This window comes from Chanos chanos, chromosome 2 (assembly GCF_902362185.1).
Source record: "Chanos chanos chromosome 2, fChaCha1.1, whole genome shotgun sequence".
Taxonomy (NCBI): Eukaryota; Metazoa; Chordata; class Actinopteri; order Gonorynchiformes; family Chanidae; genus Chanos; species Chanos chanos.
In genome coordinates this window covers 40,492,454-40,514,770 of record NC_044496.1, presented here as the reverse complement: position 1 = coordinate 40,514,770, position 22,317 = coordinate 40,492,454, and the positions used below count along the sequence as shown (strand labels likewise).

General features: G+C 41.2%; 1 protein-coding gene across 1 annotated transcript in view; it reads right to left on the bottom strand.

Annotated features, from left to right (window-relative positions):
- fkbp16 (FKBP prolyl isomerase 16) overlaps positions 1-22,317 on the bottom strand; it is a 28,264-nt gene that overhangs the window by 155 nt on the left and 5,792 nt on the right. Inside the window, exons 4-7 of the mRNA XM_030766893.1 lie at positions 4,910-5,127; positions 3,108-3,286; positions 2,860-2,937; positions 76-213 (exon numbers count right to left, since the gene is read on the bottom strand). Coding sequence (XP_030622753.1) covers positions 76-213; positions 2,860-2,937; positions 3,108-3,286; positions 4,910-5,127 — 613 coding nt within the window. The remainder of the gene's footprint in view (positions 1-75; positions 214-2,859; positions 2,938-3,107; positions 3,287-4,909; positions 5,128-22,317) is intronic.

Here is a 22,317-nt window from a genome sequence, read left to right as displayed (position 1 = left end):
TGCAGTACTCGTATTAGATTGCCTACATTTTGTTGTTTGATTCTTTCAGCTTAGGAACAGCAATTGTTTACTCACGGGGGCTTTCTTTTTAGGGGGAGTCAAAAAGGGGGCGATATTTTCCCCTAGAATTTGGGCAGGTTTTGCTTTCCAGGTGTCCGTTTCATTTTCACCAGCCTGTCTCTTCACCAGTTTAGACAGCTCTGCATGGATGGCCTGGATTACCCACAGAGTGGAAGGGGAAAAAAAATCAGAAAGTCATATCCTCAGGCCTATTTTACATATATTGTGTTTAGGTCTCCATTGAAATTAATGAGATATTTCTCTGACTTTGCATTTTTCACCACAAAACACAGACAAATTGGGTATACTGAAGGAATTTTTTAATAGATTTTAATCTTTTCAACATTGTGTTCTTAGCAGAACTCTTTAGATGAAGGTTTGATAGATTATGCTGGCTGTAGGAGCTGAACTAAAGATTCTAATAATTACTATCTTTTGCTAGAAGCATTGGGAGTGGGCAGATATGAAGCCATGGATTGTCTGAACTAAATTTTATCATTAGGACCATTGTTTCTAGCTTTGATGACACAAATATCATTATCCTGATACTCAGCTATCTCCACCATTGGACTGCATCAAACTTCTTTATTCCGCTTTTATCTATCTATCTGCCTATTTAACTACTTGATCAAATAAGACAGAAAACTCAAACAAACCATGGACCTGCTTTTCAACATGTCTGGACAACACAAAGCAAAAAAGATGTTTTTCATTTGTCCAGTAGATGGTAGCATTGGACACTTTATGTCAGGATTCGGGTTTGTACACTGGCCAACACAAACCCAGAGGCTGGCTTTGCATTCAAGGCTGTCCCGAACATAAGATCAACCATGAAAGATCCTTTAGTCTGTGAATCTCTCACATTTAAACAATGGTTCATTCAAAAATGCCTCTGTTTTCACGCTGACCTGAGTACAGAAGATGACAAAATTTCTTCCAACTTTTTTTTTTTGTTTTTATATTTTGCTTTGTAGTTTCTGACATACTGTATAAAATGTTAAACACTGAAATGACAATAATGCATTTATCCACACCCTGATGTTACACAGCTGATTCACATGCTAGATTTGTCAGTCAATTGGATGAAGAACTGAATACATCATATTGTTCCTCAGCCATCTAAGTCTTGGGCTGGGTTGTGATTAAAGCAAGTGCTGAGTCACATAAGACTGCATGCAGCAACAAGGCATATGAGAAACGGGTTGCATAAAGCAAGATAATGTAACTAAAGAGTGCTTATGTGAAGTGCTTGGTTTGTATTGGGCATGCCACAACTTTATACTGTGAGAATATACGAAAAAGGAACGAATAGTTAAGTATTTGTGACAAATGTCAAGTATGTCAAGTATCAGCCAAGTTTCTTTACTGATGTTGACATCTTTACTGATTAATAAATGTTTAAATTCAAGCTGCAGTCCAGTGCTCAAATTTATGCCAGGCCCTCTTTGCTGGTTTTATTCTGTCCTCTCCCTGACAGACTGAACTCGATAGACCAAATTGAAATGTTTTCTTGAGAAAATGTTTCTTTTTTTTCTGGTACCAGAGAGAAAGGGGTATCATTACAGCAACAGAGATATTTTAGTTTAGTCTAGACAAGGCTCGCTCGCCACCAGAGCAGAGTGCACAGAGGCTGAAACCCAGGGTGGGATGGGATCTGAGAAGTTTGGGAAAATCATTGAAAAGCAGATCCAGCAGTGAGAGCCTCAGATCCAGGCTGTTTGGTTTAACTGTACTGCTTCTTAAGGTGTTTATATGAACACTGACATGGAAAGTTGTGTTTAGGACTGGTTTACCATTTAATATCAGGTATTTTCCCTTCGTTTTTCTTCAGTTTAGCATCGCCAAAAACATAAACGCTTGTGCTTCATAAAAGTTTGGGCTTTTAATTATGGGAGGCAGCATTCATACACAATGGTGACTCTCTTCACTGTAGCCCTACTGGCGGGGTGTTCTGCAGCACAGTGTGTGTGTGCGTGTGTGTGTGTGTGTTTGTGGGTGTGTGTGTCTGTGTGTATGTGTGTGTGTATGTGGGGGGTGTTTCCAGACAGCTCTAATCTCAGTGGCTGTATTGAGGATTTTGGCAGAGAGTACTACCCACATAGACATGACTGGGCAGGTTACAGCTATGCTGACTGCAGCTGCAAAGGTAACCCAACACAACACCCTGTTATGTGCCAATGATTTTACAGCTTTTAAAAACAATCAATTGTTTTGTCAGTCTTCCTAATTCATACTGAGAAACATGCATGCATATAGTTCATTGCTTCGGACTATTTCAAACTGATGTACTTGTATATGGCCTATAGTTTGCTTGTTTTAGGTTTTTTGATCCAATCCTTGACCAAATGATTAGAAAGGAGCAGTTTATCTCTGCCTTAATAATCCTGCATTTCAAAGAACAATAACAAAAGGAAAGAAAACAAAAAAAAGTCCCTATTGGGAAATTTCTTGACCCTGCCCAAACATAGGTTAAATGAGTCCATAAACAGAGGATGAACTCTGAGTCATAATTCATTTGCAGAGTATGTGAGTCCAGAAAGAACACTTGAAAAATGACTGGTGCCTATGAGAATTTCATGTAAACAAAGTCATGAATCTTTCACTACATACCTTTTCCAAGTGTTGATAAAAAAGAAACTATTAACCAATATGTTGGAAATGACAGTTTAGAAGTATGTATAAAAATGCATTAATCAGTGGTGTAATAGGCTAATGGTCCATGGATTTTCATCCCTTAGTATGGTAGATTTCTGTGAAGAAAGCGATAAGGTTGCAGATAAAGCATTTTTTTCCTCTCACCTTGGTGGATGGTTCCAGCTTCAGAGCCTTCTTTAACGTCTCCATTGCCTCCTCATATTCTCCTTTATCTGACAACAGCTGCCAAACAAAATCAACATATCTCGTATCTCTTCAATATCACTTATCAGTACGTTTTCAAGCGGTCAAAATCTGCTCAAAACAAACAAATAAATGTGATCATGCACTTGATTGGTTTGTGTCCCTTTAAAGTGCTGTGGGGGGGGAAGGGGCAAGAAGATAGGCCTCACTTTTCCTGCTCTGAAGAGAGCTTTGACGTTGCTGGGGTCAAGGAAGAGCACGTCTCTGCAAGTGTGCAGGGCTTCGTCGTACTGTTCCAGCTTCAGCTGCGCAGCTGCCAAGTTGTTGAGACACTTCACCCGATAGTCATTGACCTCCTCTTCCTCCTCCGCTGTTGAGTCCTTGTTGTCTGCTAGCGCATGCACGCACGCACACACACAAACACACACAGACACACATACACACACACACACACACACAGAGCCAAGCTGTCTGTCACACGCACCCACACTATTATCATGCGTACTGCTTAGCCAACCAGCCTATCAGCCCGCGTCTCTCAGGGTGCTAGCAGCACAGACATATGCACAACAAAGGCCACAGGAAGAGAGACTTCCAAGATTGGATGTGATGGGGACATCTGTGTGTTTGCTCTAGAAAAAAAAAAAACTACCTCTATAAAACCATTAAAGCCCTGTGAGCTTTTGACACTCCTTCTGAGGCTGGATGTACCTCTTTTACAGCCCCTACACCTCAAGTGAGACTTTTATAGTCAAAAAGCAGTAAAGGACTGTCGTTAGCAATAGCACGCTACGCTAAAGTTTAGAGGGAGGAGATGTTACCTGAGGTCTTGGAGAATATTAGTAGGAGGTCTTAAATTTATTCATATTCCTTAAATTTAGGGAGAGCAAAGGCCTACATACACATTATACATGTGAGCCACATGCCCCACATTGCATATTGAATTAAATGCAACTGCTTTGAAATGTTCCTCTGTCTTTGAAACCACTGGCTATCCCCAGTTTTTTTTTTTTTTAATTTCTTTCATCAGTCAAACACACAATAGACTACTCAAGACTACTCATCTGTTTAAATTGTAGATTAACTTTAGCTCGGTATGCCAGCCAGAGATGGATGGGCTCCACCTGTCAGAGCTTTTGTTCAGCCCATGGTTTCTTCCTTTTTCTAGTCTAATGCATATTTTTCTCACTACTGTCATGTCAGACAGGTTCACTTGGGGTCTTAGGCCCAAAAGTCTACAAAACTGCTTTGTGCCTGCTGTAAAAAGCTCTACAATTGAACTTAAACTAAAGAACCACAACATGTGTGTTACACTCATTCTCATGTGAATTGTTTCCAAAATAACTGAAATGAAACACAATATCAGACACCTGATTTGGTCTGGCTTTCTCTGTTTTTTTTTTTTTTTGTTTCCACATGTCGCTTTATTATCGATGTCTTAACAGGGCATGCACCCTACACTTTACAGTCTCATTACCATCAGACGTGCCTCTCAAGATCACTTCGTCTTTCCAGCAATTATGCTGATTAAGGCCGTGACAATAACATGTAGCTTTATTATGTCTGATTAGCGTGTGCTCTAATAAATGCATTAGTCATGACGGTCACATCTTGTGGATGTGATGATGCATTCTGATGCAGTGATTACCACTGAAATAGTCTAAAAGACAGTATCATTCTGACTATATTTGCCCTTAAGTTAAATCATGTTTATCTCTGCCTTTGGAATGCCATCTAACTCAACTGAATGTACCTTTGTGCCACAGACAGCAATGGCGACAAAATATCTGAGAATCTGCTTCTGAAATCTAAAAGAGAATGCATGCCTCTGTGTCCTCTGTGTGTGTGTATGTGTGTGTGTGTGTGTGTGTGTGTGTGAGAGAGAGAGAGAGTGACTTCATGTGCACGCACACATGCATGCATTGGACGCATGTACTTGCATGTGACTCTTCAAGACGTGATATGAACCAAGTGACTGTGTGTTTAGAGTATGCAACGTGGATGACTTTACCTTTTGTACGTGTAGTGAGAACATCCAAGGCCATGCAATAGGCTCTAGCTGCCATGCTATATTCCTCCCTCTGGAAGTAGAAGTTGCCCCTCTCTCGTTTTTGGTTGCCGATGCGGATGCGGTCAGAGATGGGGAGGGTCAGGGGGTCTGGTTTGTCTCTGAAGTCCAGGAGCTGCAGCTGGTAAAGCAAAGGGGCCCAAGCAGGAATATCCGGCTCCCTGACAAACACAAACATATGAAATATAATCATGACACATTTAGCACAGTGTTAAAATAACTTTACAAATGTTGTATTGTGTAGACACTTTTTGATTATTCACACAATTCAAACAAGTAACTTGGAATTGCAAGTTAATTCTAATTACATAGTTCCATAATAGCTTTGAAATGAACTCTGTTTATCTCCATTTTTACAGTGGAAAATCACCATTTGCAACCTTGCTGCGCAGATCAACACTGAGGCAATTTAAACAGCCTCAAAAATGTTGCTCTCTTGCTCTCCTCTGGGTCCTCTTCATTACTGTCTCTGCCGATTGTTTTCGAGGGTCATTTTCCAGTTTACTTACTGCATCATCTCCTTTACTTTAGTCTTCCAAGGGCTTTTATAATGAACGCCGGTCTATGCATGGTACTTAGAAAAAACACTGCAATTTTTTTTCAACATTTTGCCAACAGCAAGCCTACACAAATTCCACTCAGAATCTTTAGCTGTTGTTATTGCATGTTGTTGTTTTTCTAAATGATGTAGAATTGTGGCAAACCAAAACTTTTAGAAACTCTTTTTTTGTTGTTGTTTGTTTACTTTCTTTACATCTATTCCTCCTCAGTATTTTATCAGTTGCAGCTGTTGCAGAAAAAGCTGAGCTATTTGTGTCAGTCTGTTTACATTGACTGGGTTAGTTGAATAGAAATGCTGCTTTTAACTCGGGACTCTTTTGCTACTGGATGTGAAGGCAAGTGAGTGTTTGTGTGCAGCTTGGGCTCTGTCCTCACATTGCCCAATTTTGAAACCGCTGGTGTTGGCAGAGGCTTCTTAAGAGGACCATCTGGCTAGACAGACTGTATCTAAGGCACAAGGGGAACCTGACGGCGGCCAACGGGCACAGAACGGTAGAGGGAGATGGTGAATGCTAAAAATAATGGATTTTGCCAGCTTTTTTTTTTCTTTTTCTTTGAGCAAAGGAAATAAAGTGAACAGATTGGATCAATAACTGTTTCTACCGTTGGGATCTTTTGGATTTGATGTTTGTGTCTTTCAATCTGAAGGATTCAAAGCTTTTTTTGTTTTAAAGCAAAGGACAAAAAAAGAAAGAAAAAAAATCATACTTTTTTTTTTTTTTAACTAGGGCTAGATGTGTCCTTTTTTTAACATGCCAAAAAGGCTTGTTTTTCTTTCCTTTCTTCTATTCCCTCAGAAAAAGAATGAATACAACTCAGTGTCAGAAGCATTACAAATTGCCAATATCCATTATTCCCCATTGGCATATTAATCCTCTCCATCACAGCTTCCCCACTTCTCTCCATTCCTGGCTATTGAAGGGAATGTCCTGTCACCAACTCTCAGCACATCAATAAATCTGTCAATACTTTCCCTCTACTGCACCAGTTATAATACTGCTCTCAGTTAAAACAAAACAAAACAAACAAACAAAAAAACAAACAAGCAAACAAAAACCCTCCAAAAACTCCACACACTGTTTATGTGACAGATTCCCTTGAGGTAATGTTCTAGACACTTTAGAGTAATAGTGACTACTACACTTAGGATCCATGAATTTTATTCTTCAGTTGTCACAACTGGAACAATGTTAGAAGCACTGTGTTAGGAACTCCTTTGGAAATGGGCAATTGAGGCTGTCCCCTATAGGAGAACAAAGCCTCTGTAAGACATGTGGTGTTACCTCCGATGAAGATGTTGTCATAGTGTTACAGTAGACCCATACTGAATACCAGCAATCAGCTGTATGTTAATTTCAGTGATACTGATTATAAGACAAACATTTCTTTACACACACACACACACACACACACACATACAATAAAAGAATTGATCATTCAAGTTATTCTTTGGTACTACTATATCTGTGTGCATGATTTTAAAGAATCATTTTACCACATTTTATGGTAAATTACATCCCAGCTTGTTTTAAAGAACTGTTCTGCGATACAGTGTGCTTTTTGTGCCTTTATCTTAACCATCACTGACTGTGTCAGAATGGCTGGCAATTCCTGGATCAATATATGATTCAGCAGTAATAGCCTGCCAGACTGCACATAATCCACCCTGCACTTGATCTACAGTAAGTGTTTTCAAAATTGTCCAGATACAGGTGATCCTTGTGGCTCGTGGCATCCAGGACTTTTTATCAGGAGACTGGCCCAAATCACCAAACCTGTCATGTTGTTTAAACGTGATTCTTTTCTAATCTAATCACACATGTTTGGACAGCTGTTCTCTCCCAGCGCTTTCCATGTTACTGTGGTAAAGTGTAGTCTAATATTCCAGTCAGCTGGTGGTGACCTGAGTCTTTTTTTTTCTTTTGCAGGGTATTGAAGGCTCTGAAAAACAAGCAAGAAATTGGATCCCATACAGCTGTGAGGCATTGGTGGTTACATCCACCTTAAGATTCCCTGCACAGGACAAGTCCTTTTTCTGCATGATCAGCTTGTCCTTTTGACTCCTCTGAGCACAATAGATGTGTTATTAATGACAGTGTGAACACTTTGATCCTAGACAGGCAGCTGTGTGTGTGTGTGTGTGTGTGTGTGTGTGTACATGTATAGCACCCTTACTTGAAGGAGGTTGAGGGGACAGGGAAGTGGGAAGGTGACGAATAGAGAGAGAGAGAGCGAGAGAGAGAGAGAGAGACAGAGACAGAGACAGAGACAGAGAAAGAGATGTAGGCAGTGACAAAGACAGGGAATGGGAGACAGAAAAAAACAGGGAGAGAAAAAGCAGGCATCAGATGAGTAAGCATCAAAAGAATCTGTCCAGATCCCAAGCAGCTGTAGTCAAAAGTAATAGAGACTGTGTATGACTGTATCAGGTCTAACTGAAGATTCCCCACATAAACATCTGGGAGGTTGAGAGAACACAGAACGCCACACACACACACACACACGCACACACACACACGCACACAGACGCACACACACGCACACACACACACACACACACACACACGCATACTAACACACATGCTCGTGCACACTTACAGAGTCACACAGCCAGGTCCATCTGTAATAAACGTCAAATGTGTAAATATTTGATCTGGATGTCCATCCTGATTCACACTGACTCCAAAAAATGGCCACTTTTTTAAAAATGCATTTTACATGCATTTTATACTTTATGATTCCATGTGTTTTTAACTTGTTAGAGTTAACTTTTTCCCTTTTTATGACATTGATGATCAGAAGCGAACAGTATGGAGAAGGTCAGATTGGATTTCTTTTCCTATTTTGTCCCTCAACAGAAACCTGATCTAGATACAGCAACTCTGTTGTTCTAATGTGCCCACCCCAGTCTATTGAAAGGCGATCTCTTTATAGTGTGTCAGCTTATGTATAATTCACACCCAATGTGTAAATAACACATTTATGTGTGTCAGACAGAACTACTGGAGCTCCTGTTAGCTGCACTGTCTGCGTCAGCTGGTGGAGTGGAGTTAGCCTTTCACCTCTTCTCTCTCTCTCTCACCCCCCCCCCCCCTTCTGGCTTTCATCCCACTTTACATACGGGGCCAAGGAGATGATGAGTTACAGGCACAGACATCTGAGGTCAAAACAGTTCACTCAGGCTAAATGAATGAAGTACTGTAAAGCTGTTTGATGGATTTCATTTCAGAGAAAATAGAGAAGGAGAAAGTGTAAATACAGTAGTTAGCACTGAAGGTAATGCGGGTGAGACTTCTTAATTAGGGTAGCTTTAAACTCTACCTTAAAAAATAGTTTAGTTTTACCGTTAGTGTGTTCAGGAGAAGACAGTGCACCTGTGCGTAGGGCCTGTTTGAATCCAGAAGATCAGTTAATCCTCTCACTGGGAAACTGGGACAAGTGACCACATGAACAGATGGGGACTGGACATCGTTCATATGGTCTTGTTTAGACTGCCTCTGAATTAGAAACCTATGAGAGTTAATTAGCTCATGTTACCAGATAGGCTTAATAAGTCCCAAAAAGACATGTTTGGTTTGATTTACTGTTGTCTGCTTCTGGAATTCTTCAGCTTTGTGGTATTTTGGCTGTGATTTGAAAAGAAGAAGTAGTCTCAGAAGTTGTGCCATTTTAAACAAAATTTGTGTTTGGTCAAAATTTCTCATCATCTCATAGTTACATTGTACTCTGCAGATGTTTCCAAAGCTAAACAGAACAGCCCTGAAAGACATACAACAGCTTATGTGGCTAATTATCGACAATGATTTTTGCTCATCCAGTTACATCTAACACCAGTACTATGTCAGCATAACAGCATAACGGCAAACAAAAGCATGAAAACAGAGCTGTTTTGGTTCATGTGAAAAGGACTCAGTAAAGACACAAAGAAGTACACATATTGTCTTTCACCAAAACAGGAGTCATTACATATTCTCTGCTAAGGTCAGTTTACAGTTACCTATGCCCACCTCCTTCTGGCCAGAGGTAGCTGGCCTAACTTTTATCACCTCTAATTTCACAACAGTCCAAAAGTCAAACTGTTATATAACATAGACCTATATTTTACACAATGCTGGGGGAGCAGAGAGCAGGACAGAGAGAGAGAGAGAGAGAGCAGGACAGAGAGAGAGAGAGAGAGAGAGAGAGCGTTCAGTTAAAGAAAAACCATTGTGTTGTGGTGGATGTCAGAGACAGAATAATGCTTGAGAAAGCGATAAAATCTTCTCTTCCTCAGAACCCTGCCTGACTGTCCCATAATCTGGACACGTTTACCCTCCCTTTCATGCTCAGCCTGGATAACTGAGCTGAGAAAGCCTGGTCTTTTTATTACCATAGCTCATTTGTCCCTATGACCTTGATGTTACTGTGCTGTAAACAGGACAGACTTTTATCTTATTTTGATCTCTTTCATTGGATGAATTATGCAATAGGAAACACAAGTCGATTGTTGAAAAGGAACCCTTGTACTTCACTACATTTTGTATTGTGAAACTGACAGTGAGGTATTTGACACGATAAATCAGATGGTGGTTTTTCTTCATTCTTTCAAAGTAGCTATCAGCCGTTTCCACTTCTTTCTCTTTTGTCTTTGAAAAGCACAGTGAAGGCCTTCTCATATGTAGCCCTCACCCTTATCAGAGAAGGATTCATGGACAAGAGTCTGTCCATTAGCTGGAATCTCTGACCCAGATTGAGAGAGTGGAGAGAGATGTCCTTTTACAACAAAAGACATGCCTTTTTACAACAGGTAACTGAGTCAAAGAAAAAAAAAAACCTTTTCAATGAAGGGACAAAAGTAAGGCCCATATTCAGTATAGACAGATTTTCACAGCACAGCTAATAATTAACATGGTGTGATATGTGACAGGGTATTAAGTCAACTAGTCGGTTCACATTTGTAAAACTTTGATCATAATGTTTTTCTGTTTAACATCTACATTTATTTAAAACATTCAAGATGACTTCTTTCCTATTCATGCAATGAACAACCAATTGGCTCTTATAGCAAATCAGCAAATGAATTATCTTAACTTATGGATATATTTCATCGTTACCAAAAAGATGAAGATCATTGGCCACTGAGACCAAACCAGGTATCCCTGCCATTAAAAGTGTCAGGTGGTCTTTAAAACAGCGTCACCTCACACCTGCCTCAACGGTGGGAAATTTGTGCATGCCACGATGTGTGATCGACTATTTGTTCAAAAACCCTTCTACCTTTTGAGACCAAGGTCTAAGGGCTCCTATATTTTTTTAATGAGCTTCTGACAACTGGATCCTCATCAGAACAGAGCCGACCCTATTCTTTATGATTCTAATGCTGACCTTTCAGACTGGAGCGAAAACCATGCTATTGGCTCGTGGACAGACCCACTGTGCTTTTATGAAGGCTCTTTGAATGAGCTCAGACTGTGATCTCTGCTGAGTAGGAGTTTAATTGGGTTTGAACTCAGTGAATAACTGAAATATAAAACTAGATCACTGGAAAGCTACCTGGTTTGGCCTATGCTTGTCATGTTTTCCAAACATAGACAGTTAATTCATACAATTTGTTACAATGGTCATTAAGTCAAAGTACAGGACAGGATATGTTCTCATATATTTTACTACTCACTCCTCCCCTCACATTGACTGACTGACTAACTCACTCACTTAGTCAAGCACTCACTCACTCACTCACTCACTCACTAACATACTCTCTTAGGCGGGTCAGACACACACTCACAGACTTTAAAAGACATATTAGTCATACACACTGTATTCAACTGAAAGGTTAGAAAGTTTATGGGTCAGAATATTAAGCCATAAACTAACCAATGTCTTGGCGCAATGTCACTGAACTTATTTCAAGATGCAGCAGGTGACTGCTGAGGTCAGAAGTCAATAGGCTGTTTGGTCACAGGTCACACCCTTTCTGCTGGGACTGACACCACCTGTAAAATGACAACATGGCTAACAGCTGTCATCCTGAGCCCTGTGTGGAGAGTAAATGGATTCTTAAAAGTATTCACAAACAAAACACCTTGCTCTTTCAGGTCAAACTCTAATCTATAACGTGCAAGTTATTTTTAAGACCAGCTATAAATTTAAAATGGGAGCATTCAACTTACTCACGCTGACTTGGAAGTAAAGACTTAATTTATAGACCTGACCCCAGATCAGTTCAGAGACCTGTCAATAAGCCCTGAGGGGCTGATTAGTGTACAGAGAAATGATCAGTGAGTCTGAGCCACATGCCGCTCACGGTTCTCCAATGAAATCTAATCCGTGAAACTGACACAGTGTTATATAGCAACTGATCAATACTTGATTAAAAGTGAGATAATAGTGAGAAAACAGTGAGATAATTATATTTGAATGTTTGACTGATGTCTGGTTTGACGGATTCTCATGAGATTTAGCTCATTTTTCACACATGGTGTCTGTGTGGTGCTATTATTTTGTCTGAATTTTGCAGCAGTTCTGTTACAACCTAAATATTTCCAACCTCAATAATCCGCTCTTACTCTTTGGCTAAGTGTAAAACGGTGCTTGAGAGATGGCAGCCTTCTCAGCTTTGTGAAATGTGGTGCATTGAAATGAAGGAACAGCATGTCATAGTTCATCAAAGAGAACAGTGTCCCTGAGAATGCCAACAGTATCTCTAATCCCGTAGAACCACATGCTTAAACAAAAGGTCACTTCAGACCGGGTCTGTCAAACCAGATTACAAACATGAGATGCGGTCATCTGGTCTAGAAGAGAGGTGACTGGATAGGCAGCGTGCAGAACAGAGTGAGGGCACCAGTTCTGTGATCGCAGGCCTTGACTAACTTTAGAAACAGCGGTACCCCACAGTCAAGGTCTGGGCTTTAAAATATGATAAGGCAAAGAGAGAGAGAGAGAAAGAGAGAGAGAGCGAGAGAGAGAGAGAGAGAGAAAGACAGAATATTTACATGACCAGGACTGCAGAGTTGGAGGAGCAAATTTCAGGTGACACTTGTGTACCTCAGATAAGTCATTATGCAACAAACATTCAGGTCACATTCGACCGAATGCTGTGACCTACATTAACGCACTCTTGCTGAGCCAGTTAGGCTGCAAAACGAATCAATGCACTGTTTGAAACCACCATTTTATGCTAATTCAAGAAGTTTAAATGAGAAAACACCATAGGCATGATTTACACATCAAAAAACATCATCATATACAAATTAGGATCTGGTGTAAAAGAAAAAAAAAGTACTCAGATGCAAAAACACAGAGTCAGTTACATACACTGATAGTTATCAACTTGTTTTGTAGTTTTGCAGTATTCAGACCTTGTCCTTATGGCTCCTTTATTTGAATGAATGTGTCGTCTGTCAGATAGTTAATTTGATAATAGCTTTAAATGTCAGTGGGGTAGGAGGGGATTGGTCTCTGATTGTTTTCTCCGCGCTGCTCAGAGACATGTGGATGCATTCCTTCATGTTTACATAGGAAACATATCATGCTTTAGTAATCCATGACTAAATTCCATCCCAGACACCATGTTTCTTTCCCTTGGTTAATTGAGTGAAATTGTGGATTTTCCACTGTGGCCTTTTTTTTTCTTTTTCTTTTCTTTTCTTTTTTTTTTTTTTTTTTGACTGCTGTCTAACTTGGTTACGTAATTGAGGCCGGATATAGAATAGTGATCAGCCAGGGTGACAATCCTCTCAGCAGGACAGATTTATTTGCATTGGTGATTCCATCCATTGGCTTTACCATACAAATGCTATCAACTCATGTTACAGACTTCCTCTTTACTGTCATGTTTATGGCAAACTGCGTCACTGATTCACCCTGTTATCTGTCAGACAGTCACCTTGTCAGTCCAAACAGGGGAAGCAAGACAGATATGAGTAAGAAGGAGAGAGAGAGAGAGAGAGAGAGAGAGGAGGAAGGACACACACAGAGAGGGAGGGAGAGAGAGAGATAGAGAGAGATAGAGAGAGAGAGAACAATCACAAAAGAGCTTTCATGTCATGTCATTTTTTTCTTTTATTCTGTGGATCTTTCTCTGATGGACAAGCCCAGAAAATGCCTCTGAGTTGTTGCCATGGCAATAACCTGCCACACTACACACTGGCAGTAATAAAATAAATAAACAAACAAATAAAAGCTTAGTCGCTCAGCAAAATGTATGCTGATGTCAAGACACGGGAGGAAGACAAGATGGCTTCTTTGTGATCATTTAATCATTTAGACTGGTCACCAACGGGAAAGCATCTATTTTTGTTTTGATATATTTTAAGAAGTCGCTGGGTCCACCAGTCCATCAACATGACCAGAGAAAAGAGCTTAGCTCTAATCCCCAATTCAACAACCCGCTGTTTTTCCTCTCTTTCTCGTTCCAAGCTGTAGCTCGTGTACTATGATAGAGGCAGATCATTACAACGCTGCGACCCACAAGAATGACCAACTTTGATGCCACCAAACACCTCGAAAGGGGTACTTTTTCTCCCCTGTGTTTACAATATTCTTTGTTTTTATTTGCGCGTTTGGCTCAGCCAATGGGGCGGGGGGGGGGGGGGGGGGTGTAAACAGCAGGGATCAAGGACTGTGATGTTCACACACAGCCTCGGGGAAAACTCTTCAAAAGTCCTCATATAATATAGAGCAGGCCTCGTCAGCTCTGTAAAAACACAGAGCCTGTCTCTGCCCAGCCTGTGGTCAGTGGCGCCAGTTACGGTGGCTGTTTTACGAGCTGACGGGTGCCCTGCCTGTCTCAGGGCTGATGGCTGGAGCAGGCACGGTGCACGGTGCACATGTTGGTGGGGCCAAGTCGGAAGGCTCGTGGGGAGCAGCTGGGGCTGTGACTGTGGAAATGTCCATCACTTGGCAGAAACTTGAAGAGTTGCTACTGGCCGCAGGGCAAAGGACAGTCTTTACTCAGTCCTGTAAGCTACTGCTCTTGTTAGTCACACATTGGTGACAAGGCATTGGGAGTTTGAGCCTGGCTTTCACTGACCTCTGTGATACACACACACACACACACACACACACACACACATGCACATACACCCACACCCTCACAAACCAGTTAGACATAGATACAACTAGATGTCACTCAAATCAGAGCTGAATAACACACAGGAAACCAAAAAGTCTGCAGATACTGACTGACTGCAGCTAGTATCGTGGATTATGTTAACAAGTTGATGTGATATAGTGCAACTAAGGTCACAGACATGTCTGTTTGTATTCCCAAGTCATTATTAATTCATTATTCATGAGGGCTATCCCTAATTTGTAGTTAACAGATAACTGAATGGTACTGCAGTGAGATGAAATACAAAATTGAGAACGCTTGGTGATATATTTGGCTTAGAGTCTGTACTGGGGAGGGCCTTGACCAGTGTGGTCATTTTGAGATCCTGACGGGAGAGAGGACTGATGGGTCAGAGGAGGAGAAATGTTGAAACAAATTGATAAAGCAGAATATTAGTGAACTGACATCACAGCTTCAGTTCGTTTTAATTCTCTCCATGGTCAAGGTATGTTTGACAGCAGAATAAACACTCACTGTTTGTGTTACACGTTTCAAAATGATATCTCTTTCTGTGCCCAGTACCGAAACTGCATTTAACCCCATCATGCAACCGTACATCTCTGTGAATTCCTTAATGAGGGAAAATCATAGCCTGCTTTTCTCTTTGTGTCAATTGCCTATGTACAGGTTTTTTTTTTTTTTGTACACATTCAACAGTCTCTGGTTTTGCGACAGCATTCAAATTTGACTCTTTAGAGTGTAATTATCAAAACTGTCAGAAGTTACATCTTTTCATTCCAGTGCAGGTTGAAATGAGGGCATTGAGATGCATGATGTGACCTCACCTTTACCCTGTTTGGTCAGAATACACTAATAAAGTGTGATTGTTTCAATGTGATACTCAATGTACAGGGAAAATGAAGTGAATTCTTTGAACCTGTGCAGTGGGTGAATATAACCAATATGAATTCAGTAGACTGTGGCTTTTTCCCCCTTTTTTGTGTTGTCAAGATAGCTAAGGAGAATGCTTAAAATAACTCCTCACTGCTCTTGTTGAAATATGGAAATTGAAAGAGGGAAGATATTTTGTGTATTGAAGGGTAAATGGAGAATATGAATAAAGAATAGACTCCAGAACATTTCAGTGTCTGTTTAAAATGAATCATCTTTTCCCACAAGGATAGACACATCCTTTTCACAGAAACTCAAAGCCCTTTTAGTTTTGTCTGGAAGACAGACTTCTCAATATTGGAGCCTTGAACACATAATGTGCAGCTTGACACTTGGTGTATGACGCTTTAGGCAAGTTAAATATATACCATCAGATGTGATATAAATCAAAAACTAATTTCCTTTATTTGGATTTTAAAGGCTTGCTTATTACTATATGCATTGGAACTAAAAGTAAGGGCTGGGCACACAGTGCTAAAAAAGAATCAGAACTAATTTAGGGAGTGTCCCTGGCTAATTTTATGCATGTATTAAAGCAGACATAACCGTGTAAATACAGACAGGAAATCTTGCTTCTTTACAACAGAAAAAAATGTTTATAATCACAAATGGATGGGTGATGTGTCAATATGGGAGCTACTCTATTTCACATTTTTATAATCAGTAAACCTCCTTGTCCTCCTCTCTCTCTCTCTCTCTCTCTCTCTCTCTCTCTCACCTATGAGACCTAGGCTCTTACTCTGTGCACTGGGCACCATGATGCACCCTTTCCTGCTAATGAGGGAAACTTGTCTGGGCTTGTCATGGCACAGATCCGCCACATCTGGGATACTAATTATAGAGGCATTATGAGTGTGACCCCCTCACTTTCCTGTCCCTCACATCACTGTGAGGAGGAGAGGAGCCACCGGTGCGGCCGACAGCCACACACACACACACACACGGACACACACACACAGGCGCATGGTGCAGGGAGACTGACCTGAATTAACCTGACCAGTGACAGCCACTCAAATTCACTGCTGACAGCCACACCAAGACAAGCATAAACAGAAGCAATGGTGGGCTTATTCCTTTGGTTTTTTAACATAATAAAGCATCAGAATATCCCTTCCATCAAACCTTTGATACAAAGCCAGGATGAAAATGGTCTGCAGTTTGTTAAGATTTTTGTTTTGATTTTTGCATCATGTTACATGCTTTTTAGACATTTTTCCTTTTCAGCTCTGTTCTGTTGATTGTTCTCGTATGCTTAATGAACGATGTCACCTCAGATTTGACCAGTCGCACTCTTTTATTGCACAGCATTGTCAGGTTAATGAAGTCCAGATCGTAGCTTGCTGTTACGGTGGTGGGAGCATTTAAGGAAAAAGCTTTTTTTTTCACTAATAATCAGTGACTGAGGCACTGAATACAGATTAAAAGCTCTTTGAAGGTGAATCTGCGAGTGTGTCCGTGTGTGTGTGTGTGTGTGTCTGTATGTGTGTGTGTCTGTGTGTGTGTGTGTGTGTGTGGGGGGGGGTGTCCATGTGTGCGTCTCTGAGAATGGTGAGCCTGGATGATGAAGCAGTATGCTGAGGGCTAGTGACGTACCACTGACGTCTCTGTGTGAGTCATTTCCACACGTCTGTTTGGGGAGTGGGTGGGGGGGGGGTGTGTGCGCGTGTGTCAGCTATAGAGGAGATGGGAGAGGGAGACGGGGGTGTGACTGTGTGGGAGGGGGGATATTCCGCGTGGCACTCTACTCTTTGCCACGAGTCTGTTCTGCCAGCCGAAATGCGACTGTCTCAGACATACCGGCTTAAACTTGCCCCACCAGGCTGCTGTGCTGTCCAAGGGAGAATGAGTGTATTTGTGTGTGACGCACTTGGCTGGCTGGACCTCATGCATTCAGAATGTGCACACACACATCAGCATCACAGCAGCTAACAACAGTACTGTCTTATCTGAGTGTGTCTCCAAGGTAGCCTTCAGCTTCAAAACACTCTCATTCAACACTGTCATTCTGTTCTCATTTCAAACACAAGAGCATCTAAAACTGGATGTTACTATAATGTCTGTGTCTGGATTTGTGTGTGTTTATGTTTGTGTTTGTGTTTGTGTGCGTGCCTGTGTACGTGCATGTATGCTTGTGTGTATGTGTGTGCATTCATATGTGCATATGTGCATGTGTGTGTTTGTGTGTCTGTGGATGCATTGTCCATTGGAGCAAAGAGAGAGAAAGAGAGGAAAAGAGCAGGAGAGAGACAGACCTTTAGCAAATATGTTTCTGTAGTCGCTGAGGAAGTCTCATTAAGGACATGTTACTAGCTTAATAGGACAAACAGTGAGGCAGAGGCCTTCATGGTGGAAGACCTTCATAGTGCTTGGAAAGCAACGGGCAGCATTGAGATCAGCTTTTAAATCAGAGAACTTGGGAGAATACACACCCTTTCTCTTTTTACAGATGTATTTTCCTCTTTGCTCACTAGAGGAAGATGAGTGGATTCCAAGGCTAAGGGGACGTGGAGACATTGCCTGTTTCTTCACTGTGTGGTCTTCTGTCATTACCTTGAACAAACCCAGTCAAAACCAATGATATACAGCATAACCAAAGCACAACATTATTTCGTAGGACTTTTAAAAGCTAGCTGGCACAGAAAAATCTGAAACTTGTTTGAGCAAACCACCTTGGGGTTTGGCAATTTTCTCTTTTGTGTTTTAAGAGCATTCCTGGCTGCAGACTGTGTGTGTGTGTGTGTGTGTGTGTGTGTGTGTGTGTGTGTGTGTATGTGCGTGCGTGTGTGTGTGTGTGTGTATGAGTTAGGCAAGAGAGGTTTCAAGTCTCCTCTGAGACTGAATAAACAGTTGATAAGTGACTGGTGGCTGGGAGGAGAGAGAAAGAGAGAGAGAGAGAGAGAAAGAGAGAAAGAGAGAGAGAGAAAGAGAGAGAGAGAGGCTGTACATTAACTAATGAATTCTTTTTCTAAATTGTAATCTGGATATCCTTGAGCTTTGAACAACACCCTCCTCCACTCTAAAGCCAAGCTGGACAAGTGTCTGGGGTCCCAACACATATTCAGCTCAACCTCTGAAAAGCAACAGACCACTACTCACAACACTGGAACGTTTTAAGTCCAGAGCCACATGTGCTTAGCACCTCCATTCACTGCACCTCTCCAATCATTTCTGCCCGTTATTGGCTGTGTGCTGTGCACAGCAGGCTAAGATGATGTGACACACACACACAGCAAGAGAGAGAGAGAGAGAGAAGAAGAAGAAGAAGAAAAGCAGGTGAGCTTGATTAGAGAGAGACATGGAGTGCCGACTCACGTGTATGTGTTTCCAGACTCTCACACTGACACATGCCACTCTCTCAGGCACACACAACTGTACGTCTGCAGAACTGTAGACAAACTACCACAGTGCCTAAATGACTAGATAGAGATGAATGCTCACAATAAAAGCAAATTTGACCATTTTTGAAAAACCATCTTTGATTGATTTTGGAGCAGCAGCTTTCAGCTATACTCCATATACAGAGCAGCCTGTTTTGACACAGTGGAGTGAATAAGTCTGCGTTTCTATTACAGTTGCGTGTGAGATATTGGGTGTAGATGCAGCAGACTAGCTGGCCTGAAATCTCCCCCTGTGAGTTGTTACCTCGTAACATTAAGATGGCACCTGTCCAGGCGCTTCAGGAAAATCATTTTTCCCAGAGCACATGTATCTTGAACAAAATAATAACCTCCATACACTGCTGCTTTATTGGATTATCTCTGAGCACTCTCGACTTACGCGGAGTTATGCTATTTTAGCAAAGGGCAGCATCCCGTCGCTGCTATGTCACTGCTTTAACTCCCATGTTTTCCTTCGTCCTGTCATTACATTCCGGGAGATGACTATTATTACAGCTTAAAATGATAGTTGATATTGCTACTGATAACAGTACATCAGTTAACATCAATCTGTGTATTAATGACTACATGTGTGTGCCAGTGAATTCTGTATGTGGTGTTCAGTGTTACTTAGACCAATTCTGCACAACGAATTTTGACGGAAGTCACAAGTAAGTGAATCAAGGGCAGAGCAGTAAATTAATGAAGCATGTCACTATCAGATACATGAATCACTAGGAGCCTAAGAATGCTAAAGACCTACCAAAAGTCAAAAGCAGAAGTGGACCATATCACATTACATCGGCCGTTTAGCTAGGGGTTGTGAGAGAGATGATAAAGATTACCAGTAACATGTAAGTGGAAAAAGTAAACACAAATTGAGCTGACTGATTAACATATGCACATAGCAGGTCAAACAAAGGACAGAGTGAGAGACATGAAGAGACTCTCTTCCACACTCTCTCAATTCCTGCTAAACAGTGAGTCTGATTAAATAAATGAACCGTGAGAATGTTTGCTGTCACGCTTTTGACCTCAGAGAGTTACCAGTCTTTAGCAATTGCGTGATAGTTACTCTCAACAGAGAGAGTGGCACACCTCAAACTTGTACCATCATTTTGTTACTATCAGCAGATATTATCTTGCTTTTTTTTAGACTGCATTCACATGTGTCTGTGTGTGTGTGTGTGTGCATGCGTGTGTGTGTGTGTGTGTGTGTATGTGTGTGTGTATCTGCGTGTATGTGTGCGTGTGTGTGTGTACTTATGAGTAGGCTAAGCGTCTGTTGTGTGTGTCCTAGGTAGGGAGTGGCCCTGAGTCAGTTTCTCTAAATCCTCCTTTGTTTCTCCAAACCCTTTGAGCTCTGGAAATCACGTGACTCCTCACTGTTTAGGTGTCACCACAGATCGAATGCCTAGACATGCTCAGACTCACACACATCTGTTACAAGTGACATTTCCAATGAATTAAGTTTCTCTTCTTTATAAGGTACTATAAACCACACTGACGTGCGCGTGCCTGGTGGGACAAACAGCACTCAACATAACCATACACACAAACTATTACTTTACTCATTGATCAGACAGTCTTCAGGGTCTAAGACTCTCTCCAATGGAAAGATGGTGACAACATTAGGGGATAGGGTGGTTTGTTTCATACTTGAGAACTGTCCCACCTCCTTACATGTTCTTTTCCTCCTCTGACTACACAAAAGAGAGAGTCTGTGTCGCTCCCTGGAATGGGCTTTGGCATTGCACAGTCACTGCTAGTGAGTCACACACATACACAAACTCACACACACACACCCATATAACAACAGAGATACACACACACACACACACACACACACACACACATCACTATTCATATACAAATAGGTGAACAATGGAGTGAACCATTTCTTCCTCAAACTGCTTGTATGACAAGCAATGGATAAAATTGTTCCTTGTGACATACCATAAACCAAAATAAGACCAGATTTGAACATGCTGAGGGGAAAAATCACGTTAAACAACAGCGTTTCTGTTCCCGGCCTAACAAAAACTCACAGAGAAAACAGGACAAATGGTCCAGAACGGTCATTACATGGACACATATGTTATTTGTAATCTTTAACAAAGTCCTTTTGCTAATTTTTCACAAACAAGTCCACAAGTTAAACATTTCATCGCTTAACTACAACAAGCTCTGAGTGCACCAGAAATATGAAGATTTAAAAAAAAAAGAAAAAGAAAAAAAACCCCACTCGGGCAATGTTTACCTTACCACATGAGTTACCAACAGATGCTTCAGCTCTGTGAGCTTGACTGTTAGTGTTGTGACAGAACTAAACAGTTGGCTCACACAGAGTCTTTTTTGCCCCTGAGTGAACAGAGTGGAGGTCACAGCTAGTTCTTTTTCACGTGTCATCTTAGCCTCTCTCAAGGCTTGGCATGGTAACAACAGACTCATCATTTGGCTGAACTTTCAGTGAGGGAGGGAAACAGAGAGAGTGTTTGTGTGTGTGTGTGTGTGTGTGTGTGTGTGTGTGTGTGTGTGTGTGTGTGTGTGCGCGCACACGTGTGTGTTTATTTGTGTGTATGTATAAGGATGTGTCATATGTCAGTTCCACAGGAGGATTGTTATCAGTAGGACACACACACATTTACTGACTGAGAGATCTCCTCATTACACATCCTAATGTCCAGCATGGCAGTCTCCTGTGCTATCTCTCCCAGCAGAGTGTGGTTTGTGACACAGGCTGCCTGTATAGCTTGCGCTTTTAGAACTACAACGTCACTTCAAGGAACAGCATTCTTTTCATGAGAAGAGGTGTGTCCAAGTATGAATGGACATGAACATCTGACGACTATGTGCAATCGTCAGGCAAAGATGAATCTGAATGCTCAATGTCTTCTCTAAATAGTTAAGTAATGCTTCATTCTCCTTTCTTGGGTACTGTTTGAGTTATGCCATAATCAAAGTGGCACTAAAAGAACAGAACCCACATCTGAATGCATAGTAAATATGACTAAAAGTTACAGCAAAATGAAAGGTTTGTAAGGAAAGCCAAATCTGTTCGATTCAATCAAGCCATCTCTAACTGATAGTTGAATTACTTTAAGCATCATGAGATTATCATTTAACTTAGGCTGTAACTTAGAGCAGTTGTTTCGTCAAAGTCTACCACTTCAAATCCTCTCAATTTATAGGCTGCTCACATTGTTACAGTAAGGTAGGAACTTGCTTTGCTCACTAAAAATTCTTTATTTTCAGAAATTCAATTTTGAAATCCTTATCCAGATCCAAGCAATTTCCCTTTTAATAACAGCTTGTTTGTTAAAGTTCACAGCTTCATGACATGTGGAGTGGAACCCAATTCATTGTTCATCTGTGGCTCATTTGAGCCACTCCTGGGAAACTGGCATAATGAAATAGTTTTTCCCGAG